Source organism: Oncorhynchus gorbuscha, linkage group LG19, assembly GCF_021184085.1.
Source record: "Oncorhynchus gorbuscha isolate QuinsamMale2020 ecotype Even-year linkage group LG19, OgorEven_v1.0, whole genome shotgun sequence".
In the NCBI taxonomy this organism is placed as follows: domain Eukaryota; kingdom Metazoa; phylum Chordata; class Actinopteri; order Salmoniformes; family Salmonidae; genus Oncorhynchus; species Oncorhynchus gorbuscha.
In genome coordinates this window covers 20,760,056-20,777,244 of record NC_060191.1, presented here as the reverse complement: position 1 = coordinate 20,777,244, position 17,189 = coordinate 20,760,056, and the positions used below count along the sequence as shown (strand labels likewise).

Genomic DNA, 17,189 nt, shown 5'->3' with positions numbered 1-17,189 from the left:
GTTGTGTGACAAAACTGCACAAAGTGGCCTTTTATTGTCCCCAGCACAAGTTGCACCTGTGTAGTGATTATTCAGGTGGTTGGATTATTTTAACAAAGGAGAAATGCTCACTAACAGGGATGTAAACAAATGTGTGCATAACATTTGGTAGAAATAAGCTTTTTGTGAATATATTTTATATCAGCTCAAGAAACATCGGACCAACACTTTGGATGTTGCGTTTATATTTTTATTTTAAAAAAACAGCCTTTTTTGAACAAAAACTTAACTCTTTTCCCTCTTACTAACTGACTTTTCTGATAGGTACTTTATTGAGGAAAAATGTACCTACTATGACTGTGATATGTGGTTTTCCAACCTTGCTATCTTATTACTGCAGTGGGCATAATCAGGGTCACACAGTGTTTCTTGTTGGTTTTAAACAAATCTACTTTGAAACAAAAGTATACACCTCACACACATGGTTATGGGCTTAAAAAAAGAAGACCACTATACCATGTCCGATAAAGAATTTAAATGTATTCAATTTTGAGTTTGTATCACAAAATTACACTTTATATACTGTACATCACAGAAGACTGAAATATAACAAAATTGTTTGACATAGAAACACCAGATTTTCATATTTTTAAAAATTAATTATGAAAAAATATGAATAACATTCCACCCGTGAGGCCACTAGGTCATTTGGCTGCTGGAAAGGGGTACGATGAATGCACTAACTGTAAGTCGCTCAGGATAAGAGTGTCGGCTAAATGCCTAATGTAAATTGGTTATGACTCTTATTTCATTTTCATGACAGTCTTCATCAATAACCATTGGTTACCCGGTTATTGTGCCATGCAGCCCTAATCACAAATATATATATACAAACGTTTTACATTGCCAGGGATCACAAACCTACACAAACAAATGAATCATAACGATTTGCTGTCTGGCAATCTAGCTAGGTGTCCACTAGATTCTACAGCCACAAATATTAGTATTATTTTTTTCTTTTTGGTCTTAATTTAAGGTAGGGGTTATGCATACGGTTAGCCGTGTGGTAAAGGTTAGGGTTAAGTCATATTTTAATTAAGAGAAATTGTATACATGGCGGAGGTCATGACTTTGTAGCTGTGGTAACTAGTGACGGTCCCGCGCGAACCTTGGCACGAACGTTTCATGAGAAGTCTCGCGCTGTTCAGGCGGTCGCTGTTTAATGGCCGCTCTCTTACTCGAAGCAATGTCTGAAACGGGGAATAACGCAAGGAACCCATCGGAGTGTGATAGCTGACCGGGAATTAACAAACATACTGTGCCATTCTCTCTCCTAAACGGGTTCCGAACGGATGGGCAGTGTGGGGGGGATTGCCAAGCGACATAAGATACGCTAGCGGGAGAGGAGAGAGCTGCTAGCTAGCTAGTCAACACAGTTGTCACTGCCGGTGGGGCAAGCCCGGAGCAACCCTGACAAGAGTGGGGTTGAAGAGGGTGGGAACGCAGACTCTGTTGGACTGGAGCGTGTGACTCTTGGCACCAGATGCTAACATGAGTGGACCTGGGCAGGATAGCGAGCCAGAGGCAAAAGTCCTCCTCATCAAGCGGCTATACAGGTGAGTTAAATGCCTTTTGCTGGGAAAAATTACATTGGCTAGTTTTTAAATGTTTTTTTTTTTTGTACATTAGCTAACAGTAGTGAAATACATGGATAGCTAACCTTAGCTAGTTTGCTAACTAGCTAGCCATCTATTCAACTTGCTAGTTAGCTAACTATCCAGTCACCTGTCTGTCTGTGACTTGAATCAGCTAACGTTAGCTAGTTAACTGTCCTTCGTCGAAGGACAATGACATTTTTACGAAGTAGTCGGACATTTTCGATAATGTGTTTTAAATAACCAGATGTAGCACAGTGGGAACTTATGGAGCGGATAGCTAATTAGCTATCCAACGTTAGCTTCTAAACAACTGAACAGTAACAGTACAGTAACAAGTTACTGTGCTATTAGCTAGCTAACTTATTCCTGTGCCAACTTGCTCACTTAATAACGTTAGTTGGTTAACTAGTTGTGATAGTTTCAGCTGTCAGTATTGTCACAGTACTAGTTACCTGATAGGCCTACCTTGTTTGCTACCTAGCGAGTTAGTTATTTAACAGCTACGATAACTAGAAGCGTCTTGCAGAACATCACCACATGAATAATGTCGACTGGCTACTTTTAACATGCATAGCCTGGCCTAGTTATGGAGAAACAGCATATTTCACAAGCCTCTTTAGATTTACCTACCTAGTTAGGTAGCTGTAATGTCAACCATTATCTCAGTGTGAGACATGACATTTGATAGTTTCTAGTTATAGCTAGCTAGCTAACATTATCTCCCTACATTGATAAGAATGAGTTTGCTCATTCCTCCAATGGCCATTACCAGTGATTCATATGCCATAATAACTGTGTCTTGCGTGCTCAGGGCAGTGGTTGAGTCGGTACACAAGCTGGATGTCATCATTGGCAGCAAGTCATCGTACAGGGAGGTCTTCAAGCCTGAAAACATCAGCCTTCGCAACAAGTAAGCATTTTACTCTACTCCAACCTTTGCCCTAAACACTAAGGCAAAAGGCAAAGCACTAACCCCAACCTCATCTGTCTTCTGTGCCCAGGTTGAGGGAGCTGTGTGTGAAGCTGATGTTTCTCCACCCTGTGGACTATGGTCGCAAGGCTGAGGAGCTTCTGTGGAGGAAGGTCTACTACGAGGTCATCCAGGTCATCAAGACCAACAAGAAGGTACAGCATTTAAGGGTGTTTTCCCATCTAGTCCTCTTTAAAATAACCAGTCCCCGTCCTCTTTAAAGTGAACTTTGTGGTAAAAAAGAAGCTATAGAACTATGTTCTCTTTGTATTCAAACTTCCTTTGCCTTTGAATGATGACTCAACTCTTTTGCCAGTTCACTTTATCCATGTTGTGGTCCAAGTCCTCTCTGCATTCAGATTGCTATATTTAGAAAGGAATCAAGATATTTTTTCCAACATTCACTCAATGCACTCTCGAACAAGCCATTTTCATTCCTCAATCAGATTTGCCACCAATGCTCCTTATAGGACATATTACTGTGCTCTATACTCCTCTGTAAACTGGTCATCTCTGTATACCTGTCGCAAGACCCACTGGTTGATGCTTATTTATAAAACCCTCACTCCCCCCTATCTGAGATATCTACTGCAGTCCTCATCCTCCACATACAACACCCATTCTGCCAGTCACATTCTGTTAAAGGTCCCCAAAGTGCACATATCCCTGGGTTGCTCCTCTTTTCAGTTCGCTGCAGCTAGTAACTGGACCAAGCTGCAAAAAACACTCAAACTGGATAGTTTTATCTCCATCTCTTCATTCAAAGACTCAATCATGGACACTCTTACTTACCGTAGTTTTCGGACTATAAGCCGCTACTTTTTTCCCACGCTTTGAACCTCTCGGTTTATACAATGACGCGGCTAATTTATGGATTGTTCCCGCTTTTATAAGATTCATGGCGCCAAAAAACTGAGCACCGCCACATAATGTGATGTAAATCGAGCGCGCTCAAACTTCCCATCATTCTGATTACGGTAGTCATTTTGTCACCCTCATCATGGCAAAAACACGGAGAAATGCATATGATGCAGCTTTCAAATTGAAGGCGATCGATCTGGCTGTTGGAAAAGGAAATAGAGCTGCTGCACGGGAGCTTGTCCTTAATGAGTCGATGATAAGACGTTGGAAACAGCAGCGTGAGGAACTGACTCAGTGCAAAAAGACAACAAAAGCTTTCAGAGGGAAGAAAAGCAGATGGCCCAAAGTATTTGCAGCCACTCGACATCAGTGTAAATCGTGCATTTAAGGTGGTGCGCCGTGTTCAGTGGGAGGCTTGGATGACAAGTGGGGAGAAATCCTTCACTAAAACGCATGCGAAGTGCAACTTATGGTCAAGTCTGCCAGCGGGTCCTGACAGCGTGGAGCATTGTCAAAAAATCCACTATCATCAACGGGTTTTGAAAGGCTGGACTGCTGCGTGTTGAAGAGGGCAGCATGAGCTCAGCGGGGAATTTGCCTCCGGGTGAAAGTGACGAGAGCGACAATGAAACCGATCCAACATCGGATGAGGCAATTTTGAGGCTATTCAACTCCGACACCGAAGGAGATGGTTTCAGTGCACAGGAGGAGGAAGATGGTGACCAATGACTTTCTTGGTAGGCTACTGTTTACTGCTATTTAAAAAAAAAAAAAAAAATTTGTTACAAGCCGTGTTTCGTTAAAGCCTATTTATTTTTGTTACACGCCGTGTTTCGTTAAAGCCTATTTATTTTTGTTACACGCCGTGTTTCGTTAAAGCCTATTTATTTTTGTTACACGCCGTGTTTCGTTAAAGCCTATTTATTTTTGTTACACGCCGTGTTTCGTTAAAGCCTATTTATTTTTGTTACACGCCGTGTTTCGTTATAACCTATTTATTTTTGTTACACGCTGTGTTTCGTTAAAGCCTATTTATTTTTGTTACACGCTGTGTTTTGTTTAAAGGCTGTGTAAAGTTCATTTGTTTCAATGTACCGCTAGGCACCTGTGGCTTATAGACATGTGCAGCTTATTTATGTACAACATACATATTTTTTTCATAATTCAGTGGGTGCGGCTTATATTCAGGTGCGCTTAATAGTCCAGAAATTACGGTACATTTGTGGCTGCTTTGAGGGATGTATGTTGTCAAGTGGTGTTGCTACCATGCTATGTGGTTGTCTTAGTTCTCTCTTTATGTAGTGTTGTGGTGTCTGTTGTGATGTGTGTGTGTGTTCTATATTTTTAATGCCAGTCCCTGTCCAGGCAGGAGGCCTTTTGGTAGGCTGTCATTGTAAATAAGAATTTTGTTCTTAACTGACTTGCCTAGTTGTTTAAAAAATGTATATATGAATGAATAACTGCGGATTAAATAATGCTGTAATTGAAAATTGTACACCCAATGTAGGCTGCCGCCCCTTTAAGAGCTAGAATAGATTTGGACCTTATGTTGTCTTCTCACACTTCAAACCCCACAATCAAATAGTGTATGAAACTCTCTTATAGATCACATATTGCAAACAAATAATCTGAACTAAAAACTCCACATTTTGGAATGTCTGTGAGTTCTTGACAATCTCTAATCAATATCCAAAAACAGCACATTTTTCCACGAACATGCACATAATCTTCTCACTTGTGGCACCAATGTGAGGGGTTACGGCAGTGTTGCAGTAGTGTTTGTAATCACAAGCAAACCTGGGGAGCATTGCCCTAAAAAATGGAACCGGAGCACGGAATTCAAGTGAACCGAACTCCGACCTCCTCTGGAGACTGTCTCAGTTCGTTTCGGGTGCTCTTTTAAGGGGTCTGAGTTCCCTTTGTAGTGTTAACACGGCACAACAAAAATTATGCAAACCGCACTGAGTTCTCAAATTTGCTAAAAGGGACCATGTGGGAAAACACCCTAAGTTATTGGGGAAATTTTATGACTCTTCTACACCTGAATTACTTGCTGTTTGTGGTTTTAGGCTGGGTTTCTGTACAGCACTTTGTGACATCAGCTGATGTAAGGAGGTCTTTATAAATACATTTGATTGATACAGTGACTGCTGAGCTTTCAGACATGCCCACTTTATCTTTCCTCATGCCCCACACACAACCCTTTTTATTTCTAATCTCTTCTTATTACCTGGCCCCGTCTTATATCTCCATGTGTTCTGCAGCACATCCACAGTCGCAGTGCCCTGGAATGCGCCTACAGGACTCACCTGATAGCCGGCGTGGGCTTCTTCCAGCACCTGCTGCTCTATATCCAGTCACACTACCAGCTGGAAATGCAGGACTGCATCGACTGGACCCATGTCACCGACCCCCTCATCGGTGAGACACACACACACACTCAGGTCAGCAGTATCTGTGATTGACAGTGTATAAATGATTGTATTTGTTATTGTAGGTCGGAAGAAGCCGGTATCAGCCACCCTTAAGGAGATGGAGTGGGCCACAATGGCCTGCCATCGCTGCCTGGTGTACCTGGGAGATCTAGGTAATACAAACTTCATCTTTCTCACCAAAGTGATTTGAGACAACCTTATTTGTATGACCATGGAATTGCATTCCCCAAATCCAAATCACATTGATTTGAATGTACAGGAGAGGTTTACAGGAGGTTGTTTGAATGTTTTCTGCAGCCCGTTACCAGAACGAATTGGCTGGGGTGGAGGCTGAGCAGCTGGCAGAGCGGTTCTACCACCAGGCCCTGTCTGTCACTCCGCACGTAGGTGAGTTGACAAGGTGTTACCACCCCTCCCTTTCACAGCACATCAACCTCAGTTTTTTACACTAACCGGTTTACTCACACCACACCACCATCTACAAATGAATCACTCTTGTTATATTGCCCACATAGTGATGAACTCACACAGCACTTACTGATTTGAGCTTTATTATATGACTGGTCAAAGCTTTACGCAGCTCATAGTGATCTACCTGAACTGTTAGCAGGCCATTTGGGCCAGGAAGGGGGCATTCAGTAACTGTTAGCGGGCCAGGAGAGGGCATTCAGTCTCAAGAAATCACTGATCCACATTTGAAACGTTCTGTCTTTTTGAGAGGGCTTCATCAGTCGAACTGAAAGTCAACATTAAATGGCCACTGCTAAAGGAAAGCGATGTCTTTAGTGTGCCATGATACTGACAAGTGTTTGATGTTTTGTTTTCAGGAATGCCTTTCAATCAGTTAGGTACACTGGCGGGGAGTAAATTCTACAACGTGGAGGCCACCTATTACTACCTACGCTGGTGAGAGGTGACTTCAACACGTCTAGATTTACTGCAGCACATCCAGTCTATCTATGACTGGTCTGTAGACTATGCTCTAGCTGTGCTATTGTTCTCTACCTCAGTGTGGCAATGTAGTCACACTGCTGGGGAGAAATATCTTCATTGCAACATTTCATATTTGGATCACATTCAGTAGGCTTTAAATAGGAGACATGTTTTGAAATGGAAGAGGTTCTGAAACCAGTCTGTTAGGAGAAAGCTGCCAACTTCAGAGCCAGAACTCGTAAAAAAAAGACTCGCAACCAAGTGGTACCGGGACAATACCAGTATTCGTTAGTATTGGAAAGGATACAAAACACGAAGCGGATTTGAACTTCTTTAGGAAAACAGCCTTGATGTTGGAAAGAAACCTTGTTGTCATCCAGTCACAATTATTTTTCAAGCTATAGCACACAATATTTTACATGCAGCAGGTTTTTAAAGGACCACAGAGTTGCGTCTGCTTCGTGTTTTCATTGCCATGGAAAAAAATATTGCGATACTGGTATCGTCACACCGCTACCACAAAGTACTGACCATGGTTTTCTCCTCTATGTTCCTGTGTTTGAACAGTATACAGTCGGAGACTCCCTTCGAAGGGGCCTATGGGAATTTGAAGCGTCTGTTTGATAAAGCAGCTAAGATGTACCACCAGGTGAAGAAACAGGAGATGAAGAAGCTGTCTCCCTCACGGCAAAGGTCAGTCTGGTTTCCTTAGACCACAGCCCTGAAATGACATCACTAAGTCAGCATTGAACATGAATTGAGATGGTCCTCTTTGAGATCCTTACTGTTTCCTCAATGGTTTTCTCTCCAGATCCAAGGACATCAAGCAACTACTAGTGAGCTTCATGTACCTGCAGAGTCTACTGCAGCCCAAGAACAGGTTAGGACGTTCACAATTCACCATTTAGGCCTAGTCATTTATCTCAATAGGAACCTCAACATTTGGTCCATATATGACACAGCTATCTGATGATGATAATAACAATTGATTGAATTTTTATAACCCCCTTTGCTCAGTTTCAAAGGGCTTTCTATTGTCTGTTGGGTACCGTGTTTGTAATGTCTTACCATTTCTCTCTTCCTCCCTGTGAGTAGTCTGCTGGAGACAGAGTTGACCTCTCTGTGTCAGTCGGTGCTGGAGGATTTTAACTTGGTGCTGTTCTACCTGCCCTCGGCGCCACACGGCCACGAGGCCACTTCCCCCAGCGAGGAGGAGCATGAGGAACACGAATCGCCCTGCGCCCTGCTCCCCGACGCACTTGTCTTCAAGATGGTGGTCACCTGCCTCATGGTGGTGCACAGCCTGAAGCGGGGAGGTCAGTAAGAATATAATGTCATATATTGTTTTGCAAATCGCTTTTCAAACATTACGCTCAAAGGATGTTGTCAGTAGCCATGCGAGGATAGTGACATACTGCAAGGGGGGAAATAAGGGGATATGGTGTTTTGTTGTATTGCAAAGTTGACATGTTGACTTGTTTGTGTAGGGTCAAAGCAGTACAGTGCGTCAATAGCCTTCACGCTGGCCCTCTTCTCCCACCTGGTGAACCATGTCAACATCCGCCTGCAGGCTGAGCTGGAGGAGGGGGAGAGCCAGGTGCCCCCGCTGCAGAATGACAACACAGGTGAGAACTACTCCCAGCTTTACCTCATGATGCCTAGACACTACTCATGTTCTCAGTTAATTCTCTGAAAAAACTAATGGAACAATAATGACATTTGTTTGCTCCTAGACGACTCTGAGTTGAGAGACCCGTCTGACCCGTTGACCTTGGAAGAGAGGCCCCTGCAGAATGGCTCCCTAGATCATGAGGACGACGAGGTTGGCCACCGGAGCACCGTGGCCCAGAAAGCAGGCGTCGGTGAGCGGAAGGCAGAGGAGGAGAAACAGAAGCAAAAGAAGTATGCCCGCCTCTCCATGATGCGCCGCCGCCGCTGCGCCACCCGCAAAGAAGATGAGAGCGACCTGAGCGAGGGTTTCGAGAGCGACGAAGAGGAGGAGGAAGAAGAACAGAGGGGCTGCACCGACTCCGGGGACGGTGCCTCGGGACCCTCACTCACCCCCTCCATGCTGGGAAAGGAGAGCAAGAGCAGGAGGGAGCACCTGACAGAGGGGACCTGGGAGAGCGCCTCGGAGGAAGACGAGGAGGGGAGCACGGCCTTCGACGTGGAGACTGACTCGGACATGAACAGCCAGGAGTCCCGCTCCGACTTGGAGGATATAGAGGACTCGGAAACCCCGGAGAACTTGGACACACCTCCTCGGGGGGAGGTGCAGCCTGAAGACGATGATGAGGAGGAGGAGCAAGCCGATCCCAGGGAGGACGGAGACGGGGACACCCCTCCGGCCACCAATGGCCCACTCCTGCCCAGCGACCCCAGTATCAGCAGTAACCTCCAGGCCATGTCATCCCAGCTGTTCCAGGCCAAGCGCTGCTTCCGCCTGGCACCCACCTTCAGCAACGTGCTGCTGAGGCCCCACAGCTCCGCCACCAACTCCACACCCAACCCCACTGATCCAGACGCCTCCTTCACCACCCCCTCCCAGGAGACCCCTCCTCCCCCGGGGGACTCACCCTGCGACGCTTGCCCCGGCACTGCCAACGGAACCAACGACAATGGTCAGTAACCTGCCCACACACATTGACGCTGTGTTGATTACTATGTGGTTTTTGTATAGTGCAGGATATGATGACTTTAAAGATTTAACTTTAATATACCAATATAATTATGTACTTCTAGTCTCTTTTTAGTCTTTCCCAATGACTCCATTGAGTAACAGCACATCGCTAAAATATGCCCTTTTCTAACAGTACATCTGAGGTACTGGGGCGGCAGGGTAGCCTAGTGGTTAGAGCATTGGTCTAGTAACCGAAAGATTGCAAGTTCAAATCCCCGAGCTGACAAGGTACAAAATCTGTCGTTCTGCCTTTGAACAGGCAGTTAACCCACTGTTCCTAGGCCGTCATTGAAAATAAGAATTTGTTCTTAACTGACTTGCCTAGTAAAATGAAGGTAAAATAAAAAATAAACCCCCTAAGTAAACTAGGGTGTAGATTAAACACATGTTTATTTATTTTTGTCCATTCCCTGTAGAGGTGGATTCCGATTCAGAGTGTAGCATGCACAGCAACCAATCAGTACACAGCGAGAAGACCTTGTCGGAGAGACTGGAGATTCTGACCAATCAGGGGCTCATCCAGGTGGTCAAGGTGTTTGTGGATTGGCTGAGAGCCAACACTGACATTATCCTCATGTGTGCACAGGTAAAGGGGGTATATTTTTCACTGACCTAGAAGCACTTACAAACCGTATGCGTTGACAAATCTCATTTGCATCAAATTAGTCAAATACAAGGTGAGTCTTTGTATCAGCTGACTTAGGGCAAGGGTTTATAGTCTTCATCATTGTTGGTGTTTGTTTCACTGTCCATATTCCACTCAATGTAATTCCTTTACTCTGTCTATAGAGTTCTCAGAGCCTATGGAACAGACTGTCTGTGCTACTCAACCTGCTGCCTGACGGGAGCAAGATGCTGGAAGCAGGCGAGTTACTAAAATCACCTGTCCTTTTTATGGGTTGTTAATTTGCGTTTACATTTTAAATTGAACCTTTATTTAACTAGGCAAGTTGGAACAAATTCTTATTTGCAATGACTGCCAAACCCTAACAACGCTTGGCCAAATGTGCGCCGCCCTATGGGACTCCCAATCACGGCTGGGTGTGATACAGCCTGGAATTGAACCAGGGTCTGTAGTGACGCCTCTAGCACTGAGATGCAGTGTCTTACCGCTGTACCACTCGGGAGCCCGTTGTGGAGGCTTGAGTTGGCCAAATTCCTCTCTCCCTCTCACATTATATTTCTCGTTCCATCTGTTCTCTTTTCCTCTCCTTTGGTTATTTTAACCCATGTTCTCATAGATGAAATTCCAAATGTGTGTCTCATTCTGTAGAGCACGTGACTAGAAGTCACGTCTTAATCTCGCTCTCTGTCTCTCTGTCTTGCTTTCTCTTTGTGTGTATTTTAGAGCTGGGTCTGAACTCTGAGGTGACGGAGCTACTGAGTGAGTGTGAGCAGCCTGGCCTGGTCCAGTCCCTTCTGCTGCCTGAGGACCTGGCCCTGCGACACCTACCTGCCCTCAACCTGGCACACCGCCACCTCGACTACTCCCGCCCCAGACCTTCCCTCAGCCCCGTACAGGAGGTACACGCACCTAGCTTCCCTTAGACACCCTCCCTCACACCTACACTGTTTTTCTGCCCTCTCTCTACTTTACTATCTCACTCGCTCTCTTTCTCTCCCCGTCTCAGTGTGTGGTGCGTGTGTGCTGCATCCGCAGCTTTGGCCACTTCCTCACCAATCTCCAATGCAACATACTGCACTTCAACCCGGAGGCGGGCATCTTCACCAGCATCAGCCAATCAGAGCAGGACAACCTGGTGCAGCAGGCCAAGGCCCAATTCCGCATGGTGAGCGGCAGTTGAATGAACCAATGAGACCAAAGCAGCAGCTGTCACTCTAGTTTCAGTTTTTGTTTCACTTGTGCAGCTCCAATAACTGCAAAGTATTATCTATTTCAACACTGTTTGTGAGTCCAGGCAGAGGAGGAGGCTCGACGAAACCGCCTGATGAGAGACATGGCTCAGCTCCGCCTACAGGTCTGTCTTCTGGAACATTCCATTCTATCATAAATCAAACACTGTCAATCTAGCTATCTGAGACTATACTGAGTGTACAACACATTAGGAACATTCCATTTCCATGACGTACTGTAGACTGACCAGGTGAATCCTGGTGAAAGCTATGATCCTTTATTGATGTCACTTGTTAAATCCACTTCAATCAGTGTAGATGAAGGGGAGGAGACCGGTTAACAAAGGATTTTTAAGCCTTCAGAGGGTGAATGGGCAAGACAAAATATTTAAGTGCCTTTGAACGGGGTATGGTAAGTGGCAGGCGCACCGGTTTATGTCAAGAACTCCAACACTGCTTGGTTTTTCACTCAGCAGTTTCCTGTGTGTATCAACAATGGTTCACCAGCCAACTTGACACAACTGTGGGAATCATTGGAGTCAACATGGGCTAGCATCCCTGTAGAACGCTTTTGACACCTTAGAGTCCACGCCCTGACGAATTGAGGCTATTCTGAGTGCAAAAGGGGGGGTGCAACTCAATATTAGGAAGGTTTTCCTAATGTTTGGTATACCTAATGTTTGGTATACTAAGTGTATATGTCTTAATTTACTTTCGAACCCAAAACCTTGAAGTGAAATTCATTAGATTTCAGCCGATGATAGTTAAGGTGATGCCATTGAAGTATATTACTTAATGTTGAATGTACATGTTCAGGGCCTCCCGGGTGGTGCAGTTAAGGGCTGTGCCACCAGAGAATCTGGGTTCGCATCCAGGCTCTGTCGTAACCGGCCGCGACCGGGAGGTCCGTGGGGTGACGCACAATTGTCATAGCGTCGTCCGGGTTAGGGAGGGATTGGCCGGTAGGGATATCCTTGTCTCACCGCGCACCAGCGACTCCTGTGACGGGCCGGGCGCAGTGCACGCTAACCAAGGTTGCCAGATGCAAGGTGTTTCCTCCGACACATTGGTGCGGCTGGCTTCCGGGTTGGATGCGCGCTGTGTTAAGAAGCAGTGCGGCTTGGTTGGGTTGTGTATCGGAGGAAGCATGACTTTCAACCTTCGTCTCTCCCGAGCCCGTACAGGAGTTGTAGCGATGAGACAAGATAGTAGCTACTAACAATTGGATACCACGAAAAAAGGGGGTGAAATTAAAAGGGGGGGGGGGATGTACATGTTCAGTGCCCTCCGTAATTATTGTGAAGGTGAAGCATTTTGTCTTTTGGCTCTATACTCCAAGAGTTTGGATTTGAAATCAAACAATGACTGAGGTTAAAGTGTAGACTGTCAGCTTTAATTTGAGGGTATTTTCATCCAAATCGGATGTACCATTTTAGAAATGACAGCACTTTTTGCACAAATTTAGGGACAAATTCACTTGTGTATTATAGTAGTAAAAAGTTCATAGATTTGATTTAAAGTCCAAATGTTTGGGCTATAGAGGCAAAAGAAGATGAAATGCTTCACTGTCCCAATAATTACGGAGGGCACTGTATTATCCCCTCAACATCCCATCAAAATAAGCAGTTTTTCATGTCTTCCCTGCAGTTGGAGGTGTCTCAGCTAGAGGGCAGCCTGCAACAGCCCAAGACTCAGTCCTCCATGTCTCCGTACCTGGTACCCGACTCTGCCGCCCTGTGCCAGCACCTCAACCTCCTCAGACATCTGGCTGGCAGTGGCTGCTTCATCATCATCATCCCCCGCACAGGTGAGCACAGCCCCATGCCCTGCATGGGTGAATAAACTCAGTGTTGGACTGCATGGCTGTGGATACGTCTGTTTAAGTGCAGTCATTATTTAGAGGTTTCTCTCCAGAATTACATGGAGATAAAATGGTGATAAATATATTTCTATATTGCCGGGTTATTGAACTATATGGGGTCCAGATTTGAAAATGGTTATTTACAGGGGGGCCAGATATTTTATTTGGGATTATTCTTATAAAGCACATTTAGTCTAATTAAATGTCGCTAAAAGTTCATTTTAAGTGCTTTAGGATGAGCCTAATTCAGTGGATGAAATTGTTTAAATAATGCAACACATTTGTACTTATAACACAGTTGACCTGCATCACATTCATTTCTACTTTCCTGTCCGTTTTAGAGACGACTTCATATTTTGTTTTTGTTTACGCATAGGAAACCTTTTATGCATGGCATGTCTCAGTTGACCAGCATCATATTCGGTTCTATTTTCTATTTCTTTTTCATTTCGTTCTTTTCTGTTTAACTTGGAAACCTTTTTATTCATGTCATATCTGTCGACTAACTTTTTTTATTGCGGGTAGTTCTCTTTCCCCCTGCATCAGTAGAGAATGGGTCCCTATAACAAACTGCACCACCTCAAATCTTGTTGCAAAGTTAGCTTTCAGTTTATCTAAAAACTCGGCCATCACGGGAGTGATCTGTACTGATGACTGAATATAGTTGCGTAGTGTAGGGAAATCAAAGAGAGAGAAAAAAAAATGTATAGACTTTTTTTCAATCATGTCAACTGTTTTATCCCTCCCCTGCACTCTCAAATTAAATCAATTCAATTGATTGAAGATGAAAAACAAACATCTGATACAGACTGTTCATCAAGAATTTTCACTAGATATGTGTTGGCTTTCTTGTGGCGTCAATCACGGAGAAAAGCAACTATCTCCTCCCTAAGCTAACACAGGCTGCTCTCTTGAGAGCATTATTACCCTTGCTTAGCCACCGAGCATCATTATGTAAAAGTAGATCATGATGCTCAGCAGACCACGAAAACAAGCGATGTTGCAGGCTAGATGTTGATTGGATAAAGTTGATGTCTGTGGTGTTAACTCCCTGCTGAGTTAAGCGAAAAGCATGCTCTAGTGTAGCAGGCAGTGTAGTGATCTCATCTGCTGGGAAGAGCCGATAGGTGAGCTCGGATTGGCTAACTGGTATGTTGGGTGATTATTCTTTGACAGCACTTAATGGGTGGGACTACAGGGAAACAGATTCTCCCATTGGAGAATATTGAACAAGGGCTCATTTTGGCTCTAAACATCAGATTTTTTTGTAGGATAAAAGAAATCTGAATTGATCAGAAGGCCATTCTAAATTGATAAACTGGCCAGATCTGTCTGGCTGGCAGCCAGTTGAATAGCCCTGCTATATTGTTTCGACATTGGCTATTTGCTGGCTATGTTTTGTAAGTTACCGAGGGGACGACTGAAGCTGAGTTTGTCTTTCTAGTTAGAGTATGAAATTAATAGATAAGTCAACCATCATGTTTTAACTTTGGTATCTGCCTCAGTGATTGATGGCCTTGACCACCTGAAGAAGGAGAATGCCGGAGCGAGGGACGGTATCCGCTTCCTGGAGTCTGAGTTCCGTAAAGGCAACAGGTATATGTCTGTCTCAACCCTCAAGTGTGACGTATGGTAATATAGTGGGCCACATTTAATATGACAACCACAATCTGCCAACCCATCACATTAAAAGGAATATGTAGAGTCGACAATTCTCTGAATGAAAAGATAGAAACGCTAAAGCCAATGATACACAGGTCCTTTTATATCAATGTATCTCTCACGTAACCAATTTTCAAATGAGCTGGCTGTTGTCCTTACTACTTCAGATCTTAACAAAACAATGTTTCTAACCATAACCCACTCTTAATCTGTGATCCAGTAAACTAAGAATGGGCTGCGACCCATATGGACAAAGACACTTGATGTTGTAAACCCCTCTTCTGTCCCCCTCTACCTCAGGTACATACGTTGCCAGAAGGAGTCGGGGAGGAGTTTTGAGAGGGACAAGCTGAAACGCCAGGACATTGAAGCCTGGTGAGCCTCCATTAGTCTTTCTGCAGTCTCTTCATATGGCCACCTCTCAATACTTAGCATTCTTATACAAATACTTCAAAAGTGGTAAAAGATTTATGAAAGCTATCTACCAGCGGTAAAACACCTTCCCAGTGTTAACTGTTTCCTTATGTGTCCTGATTTCTAGGCATCTATACAAGACTGTAGACAGCTGTCGTCAGCTGACCGTCTCCCAGAGCAACGGAGACGAAGACACGGCTGGTATGGTCACTATTCTCACCGGTCACTCAGTGGGGGAGCTGTGTACCCGCTCTGCACCCATGAAGGTATACACATCACAAATACAATCACTCACTCAGTTTAGGCTCTCCAGCAACCACTGTTGGTATGGACAGCTGGTCTGACTACCGTGTATCCCTTGGGTTGTACAGTATTGCTATTAATATTTCCCTGGAGAACCAGAGATCTTTCTAAGAGATGTTTGGCATCTTCGACCTCCCCCATTCATCCTTCCGTGATATTTTACCATACGTTGTATGTTCATTGGTGTTAGAAGAGTTGACGTCTTACCCTCTATTGTCTGTGTCTCCTTGGAAACAGTCGGCAATCCAGGCAGTGGCGACAGCAGGCATGGAGCTGAAGAACATTGTGGAGTTCTACCGTCAGTGGAAGGAGATTGGCTGAGAGAGTTGAGCGGGCGAGGTCGGCATGGCGGACAGCTGATCACACACTCACTCCCTCTCTCTCTCCCACTCTGTTGCTCTGTCTGTATCTGCGTCTCCAAGGAAAATCAACTCTAGGAAAGGAAGTGTGGGGGGGTGGGGGATGAGAGAGAGAGAGGGTGGAAAAGTAAAGCAGTTGAAGGAAAGAAAAAGCGAGACACATGGGCAAAGGGGGCAATAAGAAACAGCAGAAGACCCCCAAACATAAAGAAGCGATCCCAGAGGTTGGTGAGAATTAAGTGGGGATGCTACACACATAAAGTGCCCCTGGTTCACATCATAACCAGGCATATACTGTTTATGATAGAAACGAGTACATTACATGTCGAGAGAGAACCACTCATACACATTCATGCTCAGTTAAATCCATTGGTTTAGACGTATAGAGCAGCGTTTCCCGTTTCCTCCTCCCTCTGTGTTGTGAAGGTGGGACTATGTCAGCCCTATGGCTAGCTGGGTCTGGTCTGGTAAGGCAGGGGGATGTGGGGTAAATCCCAGAAAGAGAACACATCTCTAGCGTGCCAAGCGTTGAGGCTATCGACACATCGGAGTCTCGTAGCTCATAGGGTTCAGGTCAATGGACGTACACTTCTCCAGGATTGTTTTCTTTCCTATCAGTTTTTTTGCGGTGTACTTTTTGTGTCCCGTGACTAATGTATTGTGTTATCTGTGTAAGATGAGGAATAATGACAGGTTGTGCCCTGCTATTGTTTTAATTTGGATTTTATTTTTGTACCCAAATATACTTTATTTTTCCGTTTTTGTAAGCTGTGCTGAATACACACAGGAATGAAGTGCAGGGGGAGGGTGGGGTTGTCTTGTATAGTTTTCCTAAACCAGTCTGCTAATCCTTCTATTCTCAAAGAAATAGTCCTGACTTTTGTGTCATGGTGCCGTTTTAGGAAGAGGTCGACTCGGGTGGGTCAGCTTTGTGCTGTCAGATATTATGGAGTCCGGGGCCTGCGGCTGTCCCAATATGGCGGTACAAGGTGTTTGTGTTTTGACCCTTGTGAACTCCATATATATCCCATCTACCATCATCACTAACTGTCCCATCATGCACAGTGCAAAAGAACTCTGTATATGTGTGTGGCCACGCATTGAACAATAAAATGAACTCATTTTAAAATGTATTTTCTTATTTTCACTCTCTTGCAGAAACCATTTACAGTGGCAACATTTTCAGAGCTTTACACAATTCATGACAAGGCACAGGACTC

At 44.6% G+C, this 17,189-nt stretch overlaps 1 protein-coding gene across 1 annotated transcript; it reads left to right on the top strand.

Moving 5' to 3' along the window:
* Positions 1-1,140: 1,140 nt before the first annotated feature.
* On the top strand, positions 1,141-17,092 carry LOC124005605 (protein SMG5-like). Its single transcript, XM_046315011.1, has 22 exons — positions 1,141-1,595; positions 2,449-2,547; positions 2,639-2,762; positions 5,733-5,889; positions 5,966-6,055; positions 6,201-6,290; positions 6,731-6,809; positions 7,404-7,529; positions 7,648-7,716; positions 7,932-8,152; positions 8,324-8,461; positions 8,570-9,457; positions 9,933-10,102; positions 10,306-10,381; positions 10,865-11,040; positions 11,148-11,306; positions 11,436-11,495; positions 13,018-13,177; positions 14,737-14,827; positions 15,194-15,268; positions 15,435-15,573; positions 15,848-17,092. The coding sequence occupies exons 1-22, from the start codon at positions 1,531-1,533 to the stop codon at positions 15,929-15,931; spliced, it is 3,336 nt and encodes a 1,111-aa protein (XP_046170967.1). The 5' UTR covers positions 1,141-1,530; the 3' UTR covers positions 15,932-17,092.
* The last annotated feature ends 97 nt before the right edge of the window (positions 17,093-17,189 follow it).